The following is a 21,775-nucleotide window of genomic DNA, read 5'->3' on the forward strand; positions in this document are numbered from 1 at the left end:
GAAATTTTAAAAGTACCAAGTTCCTGAAATTCAATAAAATATTTTTATTAATTTTAATTGAATACAGAGTATCATTGTCATTTTGATAAGCTTAAGCAGGCACTGCTTTTTTGCTTTTTTTAAATGCTCTTTGAGCATGCCAAAGGCCTAAAGCACTGGAGCGAATATTCGAAGGAGCTGCTGTGAGGACAGCAGTTCAGGCTTCTTGACTCCACCAGAAGAAAGGGGGCATTGAGTGTTTGCATGTGAAAAGGGCATTGGGTCACAGGCAGCGATAACAGTCTTGCTGGCTTTCAATCCATCATGTTACAGTTTTCAAACTTACTTTGAGGTTCTGGTTGTAGCTGCCATTTCTTCTGCAGACTTGCTCCTCAGCCTGAGAAAGATCATTGCAAACAGCCTGAGATACATCCTCCCATGAGATGAAATTCTTGTCTAAATAGGCACATGGGTATTCCAGTCCCCACACTGTTAACACTTGGATTGTCCAGCTACTAGAAAGTCTGTGGTGTGGATTGCTGATGTCCTGAGGGGTGGTAAGAGGAAGGAGGAATACTGAAATGACATGAAGTCCCCTTTGGGAGCTAAAGGAAGCTCAAGCACAGAGTTCACATGGAGTTTTGTTCTTGACATTGATGCCCTAGTGTAAAAACAGTTCTATTAGCATAAAAGAACTGCTCTTTGTGTACTGAGACTCTCTCCTAACAAAAGGGAGCGTTCCTAAATGTTTTTTTCAGATCTGTTGTCCATGTTGTTGTTTTTTTTAACAAATGTATTTTATTTTATTTACTTTTGGCTGTGTTGGGCTTTTGTTGCTGTGCACAGGCTTTCTCTAGTTGCGGCGAGCGGGGGCTACTCTTCGTTGCGGTGCGCAGGCTTCTCATTGCAGTGGCTTCTCGTCGCAGATCACGGGCTTTAGGCGCGGTCCATTTTGTATTAATAGATGCTTTAAAGTGTGTTAGGTCTTACCTCTCCCTTCTCACTCAGGAAAAGCTCCTCTGGTAATTCATTAGGGTCACCTTGTTGAAGTTAAACTGAGTCAAATAAGAGCTATCCTACAGGATAACCTACCTTTACCCAAGAAAAAGATGTTGAAGGCAGGAGGCCTTCAGGTATGGGAAACAATTCAGTAACTCTGATAAGAGGTCTTTCATGTAGCAAAAGCCATGTTAGTTATTGCGGGGAGGCCCACATTTAGGCCACATTTCGTCTGTAAGGAAGACATAGGGGGGAATTCCCTGGTGGTCCAGTGGCTGGGACTCCAAGCTTCCACCGCAGGGGGTACAGGTTTGATCCCTGATCAGGGAACTAAGATCCCGCATGCCATGCGGCACAGCCCAAAAAAAAAGGAAGACATTGGGGCATGTCATGAAGCTATGTGCAGTTGCCATATGGTAAGTTCAGGCCTAAATATGGGAGGTGAAAGAACCCACAGTATGTAGTGATTTAAACTATAGCCTGTTGGCCAGCACTCACTGTAGGTCTCTGTGGAATACTGCCTCTTGTTGTTACCCCTCCATGTTTACATCCATAGCAATACAAAATTAAATTTTAACATGGGTCTCTCAGGTGATCTCTGATGAGATGACTAAACCTGTGGGCACAAAATTTCTGATTTTAGTAATGTCTTTCTGAGGTCTCTGCCCTGTGTCTCACCCATTGGCTGAATAAATAAAGCAACTGTCACAGTCCTCTGAAAAAGAAGTAGTAGCAAGGGGGTTAAAACTGGAAGAACAACCAATGTGGTGATTATTTTCCTGAATTTTTCTCCCCTCTTGTATCTCCTGATGTAGACTCCAGGACAGCCTGAATATCAGAACTGCATGTTAGCAATGAACATCAGAATACCCAAGAGAAGCCTTTCCCTCACAGGGGAAGGGGGCCCCTGTGGGACACGTGGAGGGGAATCACAAAACTGTATACCTGTACGCAGGAGCCCTGGAGACACTGAGGACTCAGAGAAGAGGAATTGGGAAAGGGGACATTTCTAGTCCAAAGAAGTTGGGGGCAGGAGGGAGAAATACTTTTCTTTGGCCCCAAGGAGTGCAACGTCACAGGGAGGCTAAAGCCTGAGACTTAGCCAAGGGCCAGGAAAGCGGGTACCTAGGAGACAGGAAGTTAGAGAAAGATTCTCTAGGGCTGTGTATGGCATCCTGGGCTCACCCTCAGCTGCACATGCCTGGAACTGACTGAGGAAGCAGAGCAAAGGCTTTATTAATTGAACTCCCATGAAGAATGGCCCCAAATAGTACTGCAGAGCTTGGGAAACAATTGACCCCCAACAACTTATCCCAAACCACAACCCACAGTGGGCAGGTCAGCACATTTATTCTGAACCTAGCCAGGTTATTTGCCTGCTTAAAAAAAAAAAAAAAAAAGAGATTCTACATTCTCTACAGGATTTAAATAGGACTCAGAGATTCATAAAATGAACAATGTCCAGAATACAGTTCAAAATTACTCAGTGTACAAAGAGCCAGGAAAATCTCTTAAGGGGAAAGAAAAGAGATGTCAACTTAAGCATGTTGGAATAATCAGAAAAGGACATTAGCTTTCTATGGCTTTAATTATTGTACCCAAACTCCATGAAGTAAGGGCAAATGCTCTTGAACCTAAAGCTATAGAACTTAAAATTAACAAATGAAAAATTCGGTGGATCAACAGAAAAATGCTCGGAAACAAACCTTAGCCTCAGGGACCTGTGGGACAATATAAAAAGATCTAATATACCCTCGGTTAATGAATTCACAGCAAGAGGAGAAAGACATTGGTGTTTTAAAAGTAATAATAACAATGCCTAAAAATGTCCCAGATATAATTGTAAAGATTCACAAAGCTCCAAATAGGATAAACTCAAAGACCATGTCAAGACACACCACTGGCTACTGAAACTGAAAACATTTTATCTTGAAAGCATCCAAAGAAAAGTGACTTATTGCATACAGAGTAACAATCTGAATACAAATTTCTCATCAGAAACCATGGAGGCCCTATGACTAGAAAATTTTTAAAGGGCTTAAGGTAACTGTCAATCTAGAATACTATATCCATAGAAAATATCAGGAGTGCAGATTAAAAGATATTCTTAGATGAAGGAAAACTAAGAATTCTTAACCAGTAGAACTGCTCAAAAAGAAATGCTAAAGGACATTCTTCAGGCAAAAAGTAAATAAAAGCAGAGAAACTTTGGAACTTCAGGAATGAAGGAAGAGATCAACAGAAATGGTAAATATCTGGGCAACTATAATAACTAGTTTTTCCTCTTAAATTCTTTAAAATATTCTAACTTTCCAATGTAAAAGTTTTAACATTGTCTATCAGGGTTTTCAGTGTATGTAAACTTAACACATATTGACAAAAGTACCAATATAAAGGAGGAAGGCAAAGGTTTGTAGGTCTCTACGTTTCTACATTGAAGTGGTAAAACATTCTGCAGTAGACTGAAAAGCTAGCTTTGTCTGTTGTAGTCACTAGTGCAATCACTAATACCAAACAAAGATAAAGGAAAAATCCAAAAGGTAAATTAAAATGGAATGCTAAAATTTTTTTGAAATAACACGAAGGCAGAGAACAGTAAACCAAACGGGAGGGGACAAGCAAAAAAAACAATAATATGGTAGGATCTTATCAACAATTACATTAAATATAAATAGTCTAAATAGACCAATTAAGAGTGTGTCAGTTGGATCAAAAAATAAGACCCAACTTACTTTAAATAATATGGATAGGTTAAAAGTAAAAGGATAGAAAAAGTATATCCTGCGAACACTCAAAAGAAAGTTGGAGTGACTATATTAATGTCAAAGTAGACCTCAGAATAAAGAAAATTATCAGACATAAAGACATTACATAATGATACAGGGTCAACTCGCCAAGATGCACAACGGCCTTAGGGTTCCAAGCACCCAACAACAGTGCCTCAAAATAAATGAAGCAGGGACTTCGGTTTCAGGTTCCACGTGTAAGGAGCTGGGAAGTTGCCACTTCCTCCTAACACGTAAATAGCGCAACAGCCCAAAAATCAACAACTCATCTTGGAGCTAAGAGAGGTGAGGGTGCAGGGCAAACCACTACCCCCAAGATTGGAGAGACAGATGGTCGAACACAGGAGTGGAGATTACCATGGAGACCGGTGCCGGGCTACAAAAACCTACACTGTGAGCAGTCAACTGCTGGACAACTCTGAGAGTTAATGCCCCAGGGGAACCCAGTCTTAGGGGTTCCCCACACTTTTGTACATCTTACTTCCAGAAGCTCAACCAGGTTCTCACAGAAAATATTGGAAAAAACCAGGGGAGGGGAAAGGAACCATGTTTGAAATAGACCAGAGCACTGTTCTTTTTTTTTTTTTTTTTTAAGGTTCTTTTTTGATGTGGACCATTTTTAAAGTCTTTATTGAATTTGTTACAATATTGCTTCTGCTTTATGTTTTTTGTTTTGGCCACCAGGCATGTGGGATCCTAGCACTCCGACCAGGTATCAAACCTACACCCCCTGCATTGAAAGGTGAAGTCTTAACCACTGGACCGCCAGGGAAGTCCCTAGAGTACTGCGTTCTTAACAAGGCCTGCCTTCAGGAGAAAAGAGTTAACCAGGGTCTACCTGATCTAGAAGGGAAATTCCGAACCAGCCCACTCTAGCCACCCTGTCCCACCGAAGAGGGAAGAAAACCTGTGAAACTTATGCAGTTCATAGCCCAGAAGCACAGGCTCACTAAGACTGAGTGAGACCTGCCCATAGGACTGTGTACACCACTGCCCTGCCCCACCCCCATCCCGCACCTTACCACGTCACTGAAGACCTGTGTACAGCAGCTCCTTTTATCCAGTACATCATGTCCAGTTGTCAAGAAAAAATTACAAGGATTAACTAAAAGGAAAACAATTTGTAGAGACAGAGCAACATCGGAACCAGACGTGGCAGGGGTGTTGGTGTCATCAGACGGGATCTAAAACAACTAGGACTAATATGTTAAGGACTCTAATGGATAAAGTAGACAGCATGCAAGAACAAATAGGCGATGTAAGCGTAGAGATGGAAATCCTTAAAAAGAACTATAAAGAGCATTGTAACAGAAATGTCTATGATGGGCTTGCTAGTCGACTGGACACAAATGAGGAGAGAATCTCTGTACTTCAGGATGCATCAATAGAAACTTTCAAAAGTAAAAAGCTAAGAGAAGAAAGACTGGGGAGGGCTTCCCTGGTGGCTCAGTGGTTAATCCACCTGCCAATGCAGGGGACGTGGGTTCAAGCCCTGGTCCAGGAAGATCCCACATGCCGCGGAGCAACTAAGCCCGTGTGCCACAACTACTGAGCCTGCGCTCTAGAGCCTGTGAGCCACAACTGCTGAGCCCGCATGTCACAACTACTGAAGCCTGCAGGCCTAGAGCCCGTGCTCCACAACAAGAGAAGCCACCACAATGTGAAGCCCCCACTCGGCGCAACTAGAGAAAGCCCCGCGTGCAGCAACGGAGACCCAACGAAGCCAGAAACAATAAATAAATAAAATAAAATAATAAAATAAATAAGTAAAAAAAAAAAAAAAAGAAAGAAAGACTGGGGAAAAAAAAAAGAACATCCAAGGACTGTGGGGCAGCTATATAAGGTATAACCTATGTGTTACAGGAGTACCAGAGAAAATGGAAGTACCAGCAAGAAAGGAGCAGAAGAAATGTTTGAAACAAGAATGAATGAGAATTTCCCCCCAGATCCAGGAAGCTCAGAGAATACCAGTCAGGATAAATGCCAAAAACAAACAAAAAAACAACTACCTAGGCATAACATTTTCAAAAAATAAGGACAACAATACAAAACAGTAACAGATGTGGTAGATATTAATCCAACTATATCAATAATCACTTTGAACATCACTAGTCTAAATATACCAATAAAAGACATAGATTGTCAGAGTGGATCAAAAAACAAGACAACTATATGTTGTCTACAAGAAACTTTAAATATAAAGACACTTAATATAGATTAAAAGTAAATTAATGGAGAAAAAGATACCATGCTAACACTAATCAAAAGAAAGTAGGAGGGGCTTCCCTGGTGGCACAGTGGTTGAGAATCTGCCTGCCAATGCAGGGGACACAGGTTCGAGCCCTGGTCCAGTAAGATCCCACATGCTGTGGAGCAACTAAGCCCGTGCGCCACAACTACTGAGCCTGCGCTCTAGAGCCCGCGAGCCACAACTACTGAGCCTGTGTGCCACAACTACTGAGCCTGCGTGCCACAACTACTGAGCCTGCGTGCCACAACTACTGAGCCTGCGTGCCACAACTACTGAAGCCTGTGCACCTGGAGCCCGTGCTCCACAACGAGAAGCCACCACAATGAGAAGCCCACGCATCGCAATGAAGACCCCAACACAGCCAAAAATAAAAACAAATAAATTGATAAAAAGAAAAAAAAAAGAAAGCAGGAGTAGTTTTTTGTTTTTTGTTTTGACGGTGCTGCACGGCTTGAGGGGTCTTAGTTCCCTGACCAGGACTGAACCCGCGCCTCAGCAGTGAAAACACAGAGTCCTAACCACTGGGCCACCAGGGAATTCCCAGGAGTAGTTATTTTATTTTCAGACAGAGCAGACTTCAAACCAAGGAAAGTTATCACTGATAAAGAGGAGCATTTCATCATGATAAAAGGAGCAATTCTGCAAGACAATGTAACAAAATAAATGAAGCAAAAGCTGAAAGAACTAAAATAATAGATAAATCCACATTACATTTTGATACTTCAACACTCCTCTCTAGGTAATTGATAAAATAAGTAGAAAGTCAGCAAGGCTATAAAAGCTCTGAGCAACACCAGTCAATGTAATTATCATTGATAGAGCATTCTACTCAACAGAATACACATTCTTTTCAAATGCACATGGAACATTCACCAATATAGACCAAATCTTGGGTCATAAAACAAAACTTACAAGCTTTAAAGAATTAAAATCATACATAGTATGCTCTTTGACAATTAGGGAATTAAACTAGAAATCAATAATAAAGATATTTTTTAAATCCTCAAATGTTTGGAAATTAGACATATTTTGAAATAATCCATGATTCAAAGAGGAAGTCTTAAAGGGAATTAGAAAATAATTGTAACAGAATGAACATGAAAATATATCAAATTTGTGAAATGCAGCTAAAAGTGTTTATAGGGAATTTTATAGCACAAAGAAAACCTAAAATTCACTCATCTACAATTGTACCTTAAACTAGAAAAGAATGAATATAACCCATAGCAAATAATTAGCAAAAATTGAAAAAACAAAATTAAGGAGAAAAAAAAATCAATGAAATCAAAGCTGATTCTTTGAAAAAAAAAAAAAAATCAACAAATTAACTCTGGCTGGAATGACCGAGGAAAAAGAGAGGATACAAATGACCACTATCAGGAATGAGAGATGGGCTCTCTGTGATGAGCTCCGTTGCTCTACCTACCACCTGTTCGCCCTGTTATGGAGGCAGTATTCCCACCCCGTGTACATGGGGGTGGCTGGACACAACACTATGACACTGGCCAGATGAGATGAACGGTAGTTTATCAGTCACACATACTCACACCCGAGGACACTGCAAGCCAAGTAGGATCACATGGGCATCACTTGGGAACACAGTGAACAACCTAGGGCTACAGGAGGCAGGCTTTGTAGTATCAAGAGTGGGGGACCCCGTTCCCATGGGAGGATGTGATTGTTTGAATAACCCCATGAGCTGGAAGGGAACTGAAAATGCTTACTCAGGGATAAGCAGGAACTGCACCTGTTCTGTTTGATAAGGAGAGTTGTTTGGCTGGGGGGCTTTATCCATGGAAGTAGAGTGGGTAGCGGAACTTGTAGTTAGGCCATTCCAGGCCTTCCCAGCTAAACCAAATGTTAAGGTAGCACGTAATACTGAACCTTAATTTCAGGCTTCATACCACATCCATATCTGTAAAAAGGATAATAAAGGAATCCTATGAAAAACTGTGCTCATAAATTTGACATCTTAGATGGAACAGACTAATTCCTTGAAATACACAAACTACCAAATTTACTAAAGAAATAGGTAGACTGAATAGACTTGTCAACAAATTGAATTTGTAATTCAAAACCTTCCAACATAGGGCTTCCCTGGTGGCTCAGTGGTTGAGAATCCGCCTGCCAATGCAGGGGACACGGGTTCGAGCCCTGGCTCAGGAAGATCCCACATGCCGCGGAGCAACTAAGCCCGTGCGCCACAACTACTGAAGCCCACGCGCCTAGAGCCTGTGCTCCACAACAAGAGAAGCCACCGCAATGAGAAGCCCGCGCACCGCAACGAAGAATAGCCCCCGCTCGCCACAACTAGAGAAAAGCCCGCATGCAGCAACAAAGACCCAACGCAGCCAAAACTTAATTAATTAAAAAAAAAAATTAAAAAAAAAAAAACCTTCCAACATAGATAAGCTCCAGGAATTGTCCCCCCACCAAATCAACTACTGAGCTTGTAAGAACTGTCTGAATTAACTATTTTGGAACTATGGAGTCTACGCAAACACTTGCAATATCCAGGGGAGTGCTCCATAAAGAAAGGCTGGTAAATTTCAGTGAATTTTGGCATTTCACGTAGCAACTACCATCCCCCATCATCCAGCCTTGTGGCAGGCAGCCATGGGGACAGCACCCCACGTTCCTGGTACAGCTTGCTGAAGCCAGGGTGGACAACAGGGACTTTTTCCTCCAAAAATTTGAGTTGTGTATTTTAATCTGCCTGGCGGTTTGCTGAGGGGCTGGTTCAGAATCTGGTCATTATTTCAACACCCACAACCTGAAGTAGCTTCCCTGGCAGCATGGGTCAGGTGATTTAAAAGGGCAGAATAGCTTCTTTTTTTTTTAATCTTATTGGATCCAGGAATATAAGGAAATCTGTGACAAAACATTAGCTGAACACAAGCTAAAGTAACAGACTTCAGTGATCACGAATGACAAGAAATATAGCCTTGGGACTTCCCTGGTGGTGTAGTGGTTAAGAATCCACCTGCCAATGCAGGGGACACGGGTTCGAGCCCTGGTCCGGGAAGATCCTGCCTGCCACAGAACAGCTAAGCCCGTGCTCCACAACTACTGAGCCTGCACTCTAGAGTCCTCGCATCACAACTACTGAAGCCAGCGCGCCTAGAGCCCGTGCTCCACAGCAAGAGAAGCCACTGCATGAGAAGCCAGCACACCACAACGAAGAGTAGCCCCTGCTCGCCACAACTAGAGAAAGCCCGTGCAGCAATGATGACCTAATGCAGCCAAAAATAAATACAAATTAATTTTTAAAAAAAGAAATCAATGGGATTCACCACATTAACAGAGTAAGAGACCATCTGACAAAACAACACAACCATTCCCAGTGGCATGAAGCTGAGAGCATGAGCCTCCTTAAACTTGGTGCTCTCAGCACCTCGTCTGCCTCACTCTTGTCTTGACTGTTCAGGTGGGTCCAGAGTGCTTAAATGCTTAAAGCAAAAAACCTCCATTTTCCAGAGAAACATAACAGAATCCATAACAACATACATACCATTTGCAATGTCCAAGGTACAACCCCAAAGTACTAGACACACAGGTTAATGTGACTCGTACACAGAATAAAAGAAAATCAATGGAGACTTGCTCTGAGAAAATCCAAATGTGAGAATTACCAAAGATTTTTACTTATGTCTTATAAATATGCACAAGGACGTAAAGATTGTTCATGTGAATGAGCAAATGAAAAAGCTTAGTTAAGAATTAGAAACTAATTTTAGAACTGACAAATTCATCTAAAGTTTAAAGTACATGGTACAGTCGTGAAAGCAGAGTGGGCAGTAATAGGTCATTTAGTGGTATTCAATGATAGTTTAAATTATGCTAATTTTTTTTTTAATTTTTAAAATTTTTAAAATTTTTTGGCTGCGTTGGGTCTTCGTTGCCACGCGCGGGCTTTCTCTAATTGTGGCAAGCGGGGGCTACTCTTTGTTGCGGTGCACGGGGTTCTCATTGCAGTGGCTTCTCTTGTGGAGCACAGGCTCTAGGCACGTGGGCTTCAGTAGTTGCAGCACGTGAGCTCAGTAGTTGCAGCATGCGGGCTCAGTAGTTGCAGTGCGCAGGCTCTAGGGTGCACAGGTTTCAGTAACTGTGGCACGTGGGCTCAGTAGTTGTGGCGCATGGGCTTAGTTGCTCCACAGCATGTGGGATCTTCCTGGACCAGGGATCGAACCCATGTCCTCTGCATCAGCAGGTGGATTCTTAACCACTGCGCCACCAGGGAAGTCCCAATGCTATTTTTAAAAACAGGAAAGAATACTGTAAAAACTATATGAACAGCCTCAATGATCAGAGTGGGACAATATAAGGTGTTATACATGTGTACTTGAATCCCAACAGGAAAGAGACAATAGCAGGAGAATTATTTGAGGAAATGGCTGAAGTTTCACAAATTTGATGAAAGCCATAAATCTAGTTTCAAGAAGCTCAGTAAGCCCCATGCATGATAAACACAAAGAAAACCAAATATAGACATACCATAGTTTCCAAATTGTAATTTCATAAAATAATTTTTATCATACTGAAACAGGACACAGGAAGAACAAAAGGAAGACTCACAGCTTCTTTCCACACAAGTTGAATAGCTTTGTCATTAAAAACAAACAAATAGGGGCTTCCCTGGTGGCGCAGTGGTTGAGAATCTGCCTGCCAATGCAGGGGACACGGGTTCGAGCCCTGGTCTGGGAAGATGCCGCAGAGCAACTGGGCCCGTGAGCCACAACTACTGAGCCTGCGCGTCTGGAGCCTGTGCTCCGCAACAAGAGAGGCCGCGATAGTGAGACGTCCGCGCACCGCGATGAAGAGTGGCCCCCGCTCGCTGCAACTAAAGAAAGCCCTCGCACAGAAACGAAGACCCAACACAGCCAAAAATAAAAATAAATTAAAAAAAAAAAAGAATACAAAAAATAAGAAAGTAGAGTTAATATATAAAAAACAAACGAACAAACAAATATGAATGACAGTGCACTTACGGTGTCCTCAGTGATGTTACCACGTTACTGTTGGGGAGAAAATATTTATTAAATCCTGATACATTCTGTCCCTCAGCACTTCAGAAACGATCATTTTTGAGTTTTTGGAATTCCAATAAAATTTTATTTTTAGCTATTATTCCATTTAAAGTTCATCAGGGAAAAAAATGCTTAAGGATGCTTAAGATCAGCAGAGCCATGTAACCAGAACATAGTTCTTTGTGAAGTAGTACAGTAAGTCCGTGGGTAACAAATGAATCAGTTGATAGATGGCATTGTAGTAGGGCAACTGCATAATTTTCATCCAAACCAGAAAAGAGCACTAAGGTGGATGAGATACCACAACCCAGGGCAGGAAGAGGACCTGGGGTTGAGTCACCCTTGGCTTGGCTTGGCTTGGCTTGAGCAATGCCTCACCCACCGGTGCAGGAAGATGAGGCCCTTTCCCCATTACGTGTTTGGAAATCACGGTCAGACTGAATTATGAAAATAAGACCTGTACATCGAACCCAGTGAAAAATGTTTTGTTTTAATCACAAGCCAATACTAGAAACCATAAAGGAAAAAGGCTGATAGATCAGACTATGTAAAAATTTAAGATACATACACAGCAAAGTAAAACCCCTCAAACTGAAATAAACACAAAGTGAAAAAAACGACAAGGGGAGATTATTTCAAAAGTTCTCATAAACAAAAAAGACAAAATACACCAACAGAAATACAGTCGACGGCATGAGTAAGCAATTTACAAAATAATTACGGATGCCCAGCAAAGGTATTCCAAAATGTTCAACCTGGCTAGAAATCAGAGATCTTTTTTCTCCATCAAAGATTAAAAAGCTCGTGCTCAGAGCCTGGTCCTGGTGAGGATGTGAGGTGTTGGCTGTTGAAGCTGACAGAATCATGGCAGGCAAGGTGGCAAACATACTAAATCTTATACGTGCAGATCCTCTGGCTTGGCAATTCCAGTTCTATTCAAAGAAATAGGTGGACAAGTGTGTAAACATGTATGCACAAGGATTTCCATTTCCAAAACGTTTATAAAAGCAAAAAATACAAATAGGCATCTTCGGGCAATTACAGTATGTTTTGACATGTTCACGAGTTGTGAAAAGTTAAAGAATGGTCCCTATAATGCTGCTGAGAATTACAGACTTCACCCTAGAAGGCGTGGGCTTTCCGAGAGTAGTCTTCTCTGGATATGGCAACTCAGGGCGATTTTCATTCCAACTTTACATTCTTCTATATGTTCTTTTCTTACAATGAACATTTTGTATTTTGATAAGTATTTTCTGATCCATTTTGAAGAGGAAAATTTCAGCACAAGTTCCAAAAGTATTGTAATTGCTCAAATGCCTCTTACAGAAAGAAAGGAAAGAGGCCAGGGACAAAGTTGTGTGAAATCATCTAGAAGTTTGGTTTGGTTGCAGAAAAAGAAATGCAAACATGAGAAGCTTTGGTCTCACAAGCAGAGTAAGGAGGGGAGCGGGCCTCGCCCTCCAGGCCGCAGTGAGCAGGGGCACTGCCACTGAGGACTCAAGGGACAGAGGAGCCAGGGGCAGGGGGGAGGGGGTGGAGGCTGCAGGGCGCAGAGAGCTCTGTCCCCACCTGAGACACCAAAGCCCTCCCCGTCCATGGCCTGGAGAGCAGGCAGGAGAGCCCAGTGAGCAGGGCCCCGTGAGGTGGTTCCTGGATGTTCATTCACATGGACACTTGGGGGAGAAACAAACCAGGCCTGTCCAGCCCAGCCACCAAGTGGGGCTTGTGGAAGCCCTGGACGCAGGACTTTTACGTCTGTGTCCCTCTGTACCCACATTCAGGGGCCGGCAGGACTCAGCTGAGGGAGGAATTGTAGGCGGCGCTGGCTTAGAGCAACCCCCTTTCTCTAAATAAGGCGACAAACAGTGGTTATCAATTTGAAAAACCAAGTCTGCTGCTGTCCTAAATAAACCGAGGAAGGTTCACCCGACAGCCTGCTCGCCAGGGATGGCTCTTCCCACCACGTCCCCGAGGGTAAAGCGAGGCCACGCGCACAGGCCTGGGGAGGGCGGATGGTGCCTGGCCGCCTCAGCCTTCCAGACCTCACCCTGCTCTCTGGAAGCCTCGTCCAGGGCATTTCCCAGGTGAGACGTGGTGTCTTTACCATCGCGAAGGGAAACCCCGAGAAGACAAACCAGAGCCCCTTGGTAGTGGTCATCCACACCACCCAGGATGTCCCTGTTCTGTCATTTTATAAAGCAGGCAAGGTTGTGCCCGGCGTGGCAGAGCCAGGACCTGCTCCCACACTGTGGACTCTTAATGGAGGTGCCAGAACATTCCGGGTCGTCCTGGGTACAGCCTCTCCCTGGCTCCTCACTCAGCCCAGCTCTCACCAGCCTGCAGCACCTCCACACACCGTGAGGAGGAACTTTTTTCCTGGTTTAATGTACATTTGGATACACTAAAGGGATTATATTCGGGGAAAATATAAACTACTAATGATATAAATGTGAAGGACCCCTCCTACTCCTGGGCCCAAAGTTAGGGCTAGTGTTAGACGGACACTGACGGGTGACCCGACACCACGCTGGTGTCTCCCCCAAAGGGAGTGTCCCCCAAAGGGATTTCAGGCAGAGCTTCCCCACCAGAGACGACGGAAACCGCTAGTGAACATCACTCTCTTCCCCTCTGCTCCCCGAGCCAGGCCACCACCCACACGGGCAGCGGGGCGTCCACCCGGCCCCCACGCAGTCCTGGACAGTTTAGGCACCAAGTGCACTGGGCCACTCCTACAGCCTGCAGTCCAGCGAGGTTCTAAAGCTGGGGCTTTGGTTTTGTAACATACAATTCTTTTCCCTTGATGGGTACAGAGTACAACAAAATTAGTCATTTTTATTTAAAAGAAACAATACAAATAAGTGTGCAAAATTAAATTTCATGATTAAACACACATAAAAGTAACATGCATACTTCACATTGAAATCCACAGACAAAGTTAGTTGATTACATGACAGTAAAAGAACTGGCAAAACTGAGAATTTGCTGCTGCAGATTTTAATGTTTGCAACCTGAAATCAAAACATAAAATTAAGTTTTAAGGGAATTTAAGAAAATTAAATATATACCCCAAGTACTACTAATAATATAGAGCCCATAACCTATTTTAGTTACCAAACGTTAAAAAAAGTATGTGCCTCTCATTCTCAGAATGTTAGTGTGCAGCTAGTCTTAAAAATGGGGAGAGAAGATGGTGAGAAAGGGAGGTGGAATCGGCTGGCCGAGACATCCTCTCCAGGCCCACAGAAACCGGGCACTGCTTCGTTGAGACGCCCGTTTCCCTTCGTATCCTCCAAATTAAGTGACGCTTTCTTCTATGACTAAGTTTTAAAGTCTATGCTGTTACTCTGTTACCTACACGTAACAGGGAAACTCCCTTTGACCCAGAGTTTCACCAGGAGGCCACAGGCACTGCTCACAGGGTGGGCGTGGTGCTGCCTCAGTTCCAATGGCTCCAAAAAGACAGGGACGCACGACACGCGGCTCTTGAGGGAGACGCCAGACCTATGCCCTCTTTCTTCAGTTTAGATGGGAGAAGGGCTTCCTTCCTCCTTTCCTAAGGCTGCCGGTATGATTGTTCCACTTAAATCTGGTGAGAACCAACACTTACACGTGTGTTCACCTCCCCGTTAAAGACTCAGTAAAAATGATGAAATCTGTTGCCACAACCAAATTTCACTTTGTCCCTCCTTTTTTCAACGTGACCCCAGTTTGTCCGGAGCCCCAACAGCAGGTGGCGGATGCGGCAGAACCAATGAAGCAAGCGTCACGGCTGAACGAAAGGTGAAGCCAGCAGTTGGGCGTGAGTGTCCATGTGCCCTGAAGATTCTTCCTTTAACACTGGACTCGGGAGGTCTGGCTTCGGAAAACAGACGACACGTATGGCTTCGCAACAAGGTCCCAGGCCATCCCCCCAGCCCATCACCACCAGTCCCAGGAGCTCGAGGGGCCGCTGGGCACCCAGGGCCCGTGGTGCTCGCACTCCTGGTGGAGGGTCACAGCTTGTCGTCGGTCATCTCCAGGAACTGCGCATACACGTCCCGGACGCACTCCCCCTTGGGGTTGAACAGGAACTTGTAGTAGCTGCCGTCCGCACAGATCGCTGGGCAGAGGAGACCGTGTCACTCAGGGTGAAAAGCAAGCAGCCCGCACTGAGCTCGCTGCACAGGTTGAGCGGAGGCTGAGCAGCCCTGAGGGATCTGTGGGTGGTGGGGGCACTCGACCGAGAACCCCACTGTTCTGGGGGGTCTGCATCTACTCAGCTAGTGTGGCGATGGGGGAACCCTCTTTGGTCGCCGGTTCCAAGACCAAATTATCTGCCCCACTGACTGCCCGGGAAACCCCGGAGGGCAGGTGGCTGCGTGGACCCTGAGAGGGATGCACAGGACCCCCAGGAGAGAGGAAGGGCCACCAGTGGAGCTGGTGGGGCGCTGACCACACCTGGGGGCCACTCTCCTCTGGAAGGACCACTTACCAATGACAGCATTTGGCTCTGTTCCAAAGGCACAAATGCATGGAGAGCCTGAGGGAACCTGAAACTTGGAAAAACTCCACTTGGAACTGAAGTATTTTGGAAGGAAACTGGCTGATGCCAAACTGTGAGGACAGGAAGCAAAGAAAGAAAGTCACGGTCACATGACAAAGTTAGAGACACAGCTCTCTTTAATGTCAGCTTAGCCTTAATGATTTAAATTATATTTTTGCTTTTAATTTTTATTTTTCACATGAAAAAACTAAGTTGTTACAAATGGGTTTATTATAAATCCAGAAACCATCAGCACCAGAAGGGGCACAGGGTTCTACTGCCACCAAATTAATTTTCTGAACAGCTAATACAAGGATGACGGTTGGAGTTCAGGACCAAGTTCTACCTCACTGGAAGGTGCCTGGATCCTCATCAGACGTTTTCTAAGGAGCTAGTGGCAGGGGAAGTCGTGATGCCACTGTCTTAGCATCAAGTAATCTGCACTGGTTTTCAGAGAATCAAATGAACGACCAAAGAAAAGCATCCCGATTGTGACTCAGACTGAGTGGGGCAACACTCAGGCAACGTTCTGTCCTTCTAACTGGAAAACCTACCTTGATTGTTTATTCCTTTTTGGATCTTCAGCTGCAAAAATGTGCACTGTGCCGTGGTCACTGGACACACAGATGAGAGAAGCGTCCTGATTGAAGTTAATGCTGCAGAGAAACCAGACGAAGCTGGGGTCTCATGTGGACGCAGAAGCGAGCCCTGACCTCAGCCCCCCGTGGTCAGGACAGTCATTTTAAGAACCACCCCTCCTGACCAGCTGACGGGGCTCAGCACAGAACCAGATGGTCAAAGCCAGGGCACAGCCCCTCCTCAGGTGCCAGGGAGAGGGAAGGGGCTCCCTGCAGACCACCCTGCCACCCCAGGGGCCCTGAGGCCACCCAAACATGCCACTTGGAGGAGAAAAACTCCCCTCCAACGACCCAGGCCCTGTAGAGGTGGGCATCACTCAGGCTGGCTGGAGGGGCCCGAGAGCAGACAGATGGGAGAGCGGGCTGCACCAGAGGCCCCAAGGACACTACATCCAGATACCAGCTCTGTTTTTATCACTCAGGCCCCAGTGCAGCTCCACACCTGCAAAGGCCACAGACACCAAGAACAAAGTTCCGCCCAAACAGGGGTGCAGCCCTGTCAGAGCTACAGACACTGTGGACATGGTAACAACCACCACAGAGAGAGCAGGTCAGCCTCGCAGGAGGCTGAAGTGACTACAGAGAGGCTAGCTAGGCCTCCAGTGTTTGCCTGAAGATGCTACTGAAAAATAAGTTGGAGAGACAGTGAAGAGATGAAATAAAACAAGCAAATTCTGACAAATGCAGGACAATGGGTTCATGGTAATCATAACATTCTCTCTACTTTTGTGTATATTCCCATAATAAATGAACAGTTAAATTAGTAATAATAAAACAAGCTAATAAAACAGCCCCTACCAGCAGAACAGCCCCCGCCCGCCTCGTGGGGGTAGTCCTGACTCTCTTCCGGATCACATAGGGCCCCTTCTCTAGGGTAAAACAACGTGCTTTCTTACCAATAAATATTAGCTGCTTGAGATCCTCTTCGTAGTTCCTGGATTAAATGCCCTGATGAAGTATCAAATATTCGTATAAGGGTCCCCTTTGAAAAACAGTGAAGTGTTTCATTATCAAAGATTCACAACTTTTTAGTTTTCTTGAAATGATTTATATTCACAAACCCATTAACCCATCCGACCCTTTCCCAAACTCACCCACATCACCTAAAACTCAACTTTCCCTCTGTTGTCACCGAGAACAGACTGGAGTCTCTAGTCCGACGGCAGCGGGCAGGGGCCGAGAGAGGGTCAGGGAGACCCAGGGCCCAGGCCCACAGGCGTGGCCCTCTCGGAGCCCCGTGCACACGCTCCCCTGGCAGAGGCCCCGGGCTGTCTCACGCCCTGAGAGCCATCAGTTCACTCACTGTCCAGAGAAATGGCATCTTAATTATAATGCCCACAGCCAGTTAGAAAAACACTAATTCTACTGCCAAACAGATGGGGCACAACCAAATAAAATGACTTTTGGACCCTCTATGTCAACTATGACTTGCTTCCTGAGAGAAGGTGGCTAAGAGCCTCTCAGGGGTCGGGATCTTCAGGGAAGGGCTGGTGTCCCGGGAGCCCGCACACTACGGCGGGAGAGGCCACTCTGGGGGCACCTCCGTGGGGCAGGGACACCCACTTACTTTCTCAGACGCGGTCGCAATTCTTGTTCCCTGCAGGTTGAGAGCAATGCAGCTCAAGACGCCCTCATGGGCAGGAATGTCCACTGGCGGCTTCTCGGTGCTGGCCAGGTCCACGAGCTGCACATGGCCCGTGTGCGTGCCCGGGAAGGCCAGGAGTGAGTTGTTACTATTGGGGCACAGGACACAGAGGCCTAAACAGAGACAAGGAAACACGTCAAGGACTCAGGACCGTCTCAAAGCTTCTGCTTTTCCACAACCATACCTGCTCCCTGCCCTCCAGGTCCCATGAAAAAGTAAGAATCATTCACAAAATCTTTTCCCTGTGAAGGGCAGCAGAGGGCCAAGCAAAGCTCCCTCCCATGAGACAGCTTCATAATTGGAAACATTTGCTGAACTTATTATTGAATAAACTTTATCAAATGTCTGTCTTTTGGGGTGTCAGCCACGAGAATGCAAAATTGTAAAATCTAAAAATGAATTCTTAAAAAATAAATAAATAAAATAAAATAAAATAAAAATGAATCCACTAACAGTAACATAAAAAAACCAAAACTGAAGAATAAATTTAACGATAGATGTAAAAGACACTATAACACACTGCAAAGGAAAACCAAAGACCTGGTGGGTGGAGAGCTGTCCTGTGACCACGGCTTGGAACCTACCTTCACCCACCTACAGAGTAAGTGTGCAATCACAGTTAAAATCTCTGCAGGCTTTTCTGAAGAAACAGACAACCTGTCACTAAGTTATAAGGAAAGTAAAAGGTCCCAGAATAGCCCCCCAATTTCTTATAAAATAGGAACAACATTAGAGGACTTGTACTACCTAATTTCAAGAATTATCTTGAAGTTCCAGGGACTTCCCTGGTGGTGCAGTAGTTAAGAATCCGTCTGCCAATGCAGGGGACACGGGTTCGATCCCTGGTCCAGGAAGATCCCACATGCCACGGAGCAACTAAGCCCGTGCACCACAACTACTGAGCCTGTGCTCTAGAGCCTGCGAGCCACAACTACTGAGCCCACGTGCCACAACTACTGAAGCCCGCGTGCCTAGAGCCCGTGCTCCGCGACAGAAGAAGCCACCGCAGTGAGAAGCCCGCGCACCGCAACGAAGAGTAGCCCCCACTCGCCGCAACTAGAGAAAGCCTGTGCGCAGCAATGAAGACCCAACACAGCCAAAAATAAATAAATACATACATACATAAAAAAAAGAATTATCTTGAAGTTCCAGAAATCAAGGTCATCTGATATTGGCATAAGGAGAGAAACACAGACCACTGGAGCAGAATAAAGAGTCCAGAAGAATCTTACACTTATTTGATTAAAAAAAAAGTATCAAGGTAATTCAATGCAGAAAAAATAGTCTTTTAAACAAATGGTAAAGGGACTTCTCTAAGCAAAAAAGAAAAGGCCACAAGCAGAAACATGAAAACTGTTAAAAGAAAAAAGCTCACTGGTTAAAGTAAATATAGAGTAAAAGTAGTAAAATCAACCACACACAAAGCTAGTGAGAAGGTTAAAAGACAAAGGTAGTAAAATCATCTACATCCGCAATAAGTAAAGGATACACAAAGCAAAAAGATATAAAACAATGTCAAAAACAGATTGTGGGGAGAGGGGAGCAAAATGTAGGGTTGTTAAAATGCGTTTGAAATTAAGAGACCAGGCCATTTAAAATAATCACACGTATATATACAGATTGCTATATATAAACCTCATAGTAACCACAAACCAAAAATCTATAATAGATACACACACAAAAGAGAAAGGAATCCAAACATAACACTAAAGACAGTCATAAAATCACAAGGGAAGGGATTTCCCTGGTAGCATGGTGGTTAAGAATCTGCCTGCCAATGCAGGTGACACAGGTTTGATCCCTGGTCCGGGAAGATCCCACATGCCACAGAGCAAAACTAAGCCTGTGCACCACAACTACTGAGCCTGCATGCCACAACTACTGAAGCCCACATGCCTAGAGCCTGTGCTCCGCAATGAGAAGCCGGCACACCGCAATAAAGGGTAGCCCCGCTCACCGCAACTAGAGAAAGCCCATGCACAGCAGCAAAGACCCAATGCAGCCAAAAAAAAAAAAAAAAAAAACAACACAAGGGAAGAGAACAAAAGAAGAAGAAAGGAACGAAAAAGACCTACAAACACAACCCAAAACAATTTGTGGCAATAAGTACATACCTATCAATAATTACTTTAAATGTAAATAGACTAAATGCTCCAATCAAAACACAGAGAGTGGATATATACACAATGAAATACTACTCAGCCATAAAAAAGGAATGACATCTTGCCATCTGCAGCAACATGGATGACCTAGAGGGTATTTTGCTAAGTGAAATAAGTCAGACAGAGAAAGACAGATACTGTACGTTACCACTTATACATGGAATCTAAAAAATAATTACAATATGACCCAGCAATTGTACTCCGAGAAATGAAAAAATACATCCACAAAAAAACCTGCATGTAAACATGTACAGCAGCTTCTATTTACAGCAGCCAAGAATCTGGTATGGATCAACAGCTGTGGCATATCCGTATGATGGTATATTACTCAGTAATAAAAAGGAACAAAATAACAGCACACACACAAAAACATGGAGGAATCTAAAAAATATTAAGCTAAGAGAGAGACACCAAACACATCTGAAAAGGCAAAACCTGAAGGTCAGGTGGGGAAGGGCACAGCCTGGGGAAACTCCTGCGTGACGGGACTGTTCTGCCCTGACTGCGGTGGCAGCTACACAACTGTTTACAATGACTAAAGTTTATCAAATGATACACTTAAGATGAGTTTTATGTAAATTATACCTCAATAAAGCTAGAAGAAAAAAACCAAAAATTTTAAAAGCAAAGTTAAGATGATAAAATGAATAACAAAGTCAGCCACACGTAATCCACCAGCCAGAAGAAAAAGGGAAGGAAATGTCTCAGAACTTAATAAAAACATGGATTCCAGGGCTCACCATGGAGCTCCTGAATGGCTGACAGTGAAAATCCCAAGAGGGACTCCGATGATTCTGGTAAGATGCAGGGTCTTAGAACCACAGCGAGGAAGCTGGGCTGTGACCGCGGGAAGGTTCAGGGGAGAAGGTAGGGACCGAGGTGGGGGAGCTTGCATCTCCCAGACCCTTCCCCAGAGCCCCAGATGCCCCAGGACCCACCACTAGGGCGACACCACTCCAAGACCACCTGGAGGAGAGGCGCCCAGCATGGGTCTGCGTCCCACCTGGATTGGACCCAGGAAGCCAGTTTCCATCATCCATCCTCCTCTGGATTCTTACCTTTCGGGTTATAGCAGGTTTCAAAGACGTGCAACTGATGAGGATTGTGTGTGAATGTAAACACCTTAATCATAGAGTCCAAAACAACCACAATTCTGGAAAGAAAACAACACCATCAGAATTTCTCTCCCCCAAAGTGAAATTCAAACATTTTGTGACTTTTGTTCTTATCATCTGGAAACAGAAACACCGCAAAGAGCAAATACAAGAGGGTCATTCCTGGGATTTCCCTGGTGGTCCAGTGGCTAAGACTCCACGCTCCCAATGCAGGGGGCCCGGGTTCAATCCCTGGTCAGGGAACTAGATCCCACATGATGCAACCAGGAGTTCGCATGCTGCAAGTAAAGATCCCGCATGCCGCAACTAAGACCCGGCGTGGCCAAATTAATTAATTAATTAATTATTTAATTATTTAAAAAAGAGGGTCATTCCTGAACCCAGGCACTGGGCAGCAAGGTCTGTGGAGCAGGTTGGCAGGGAGCCCCTGGGCGCGAGGCTGGCACTAGAAATGAACGCCTCTCACCCGGCTGGAGGAAGGTACAGCCCAAGGGTTGGGAGGGCATTGCCATCAAATATTCTGTCTAGAGTAAGAACCAAGTAGGACGCAAAGGCAGAAATTCTGTCTTAACACACTTTTAGACACGTCTTGACAATCCAGAAATTTAAGAAAGTGGAAGATCCTTGATTTGGCTCCAGGATTTGCATTAT

General features: G+C 44.6%; 1 protein-coding gene across 3 annotated transcripts in view; it reads right to left on the minus strand.

Moving 5' to 3' along the window:
* Positions 1-11,511: 11,511 nt before the first annotated feature.
* Positions 11,512-21,775, minus strand: part of WDR45B (WD repeat domain 45B) — a 38,138-nt gene continuing 27,874 nt past the window's right edge. For all 3 annotated transcript variants that reach the window (XM_036837115.1, XM_036837116.1, XM_036837117.1), the window contains 6 exons: positions 21,068-21,162; positions 17,770-17,960; positions 17,099-17,184; positions 16,119-16,220; positions 15,514-15,635; positions 11,512-15,141 (listed from right to left, as the gene is read on the minus strand). In XM_036837115.1, coding sequence (XP_036693010.1) covers positions 15,035-15,141; positions 15,514-15,635; positions 16,119-16,220; positions 17,099-17,184; positions 17,770-17,960; positions 21,068-21,162 — 703 coding nt within the window. In that variant the 3' untranslated portion in view covers positions 11,512-15,034. The remainder of the gene's footprint in view (positions 15,142-15,513; positions 15,636-16,118; positions 16,221-17,098; positions 17,185-17,769; positions 17,961-21,067; positions 21,163-21,775) is intronic.

Source organism: Balaenoptera musculus, chromosome 20 (assembly GCF_009873245.2).
Source record: "Balaenoptera musculus isolate JJ_BM4_2016_0621 chromosome 20, mBalMus1.pri.v3, whole genome shotgun sequence".
Taxonomy (NCBI): domain Eukaryota; kingdom Metazoa; phylum Chordata; class Mammalia; order Artiodactyla; family Balaenopteridae; genus Balaenoptera; species Balaenoptera musculus.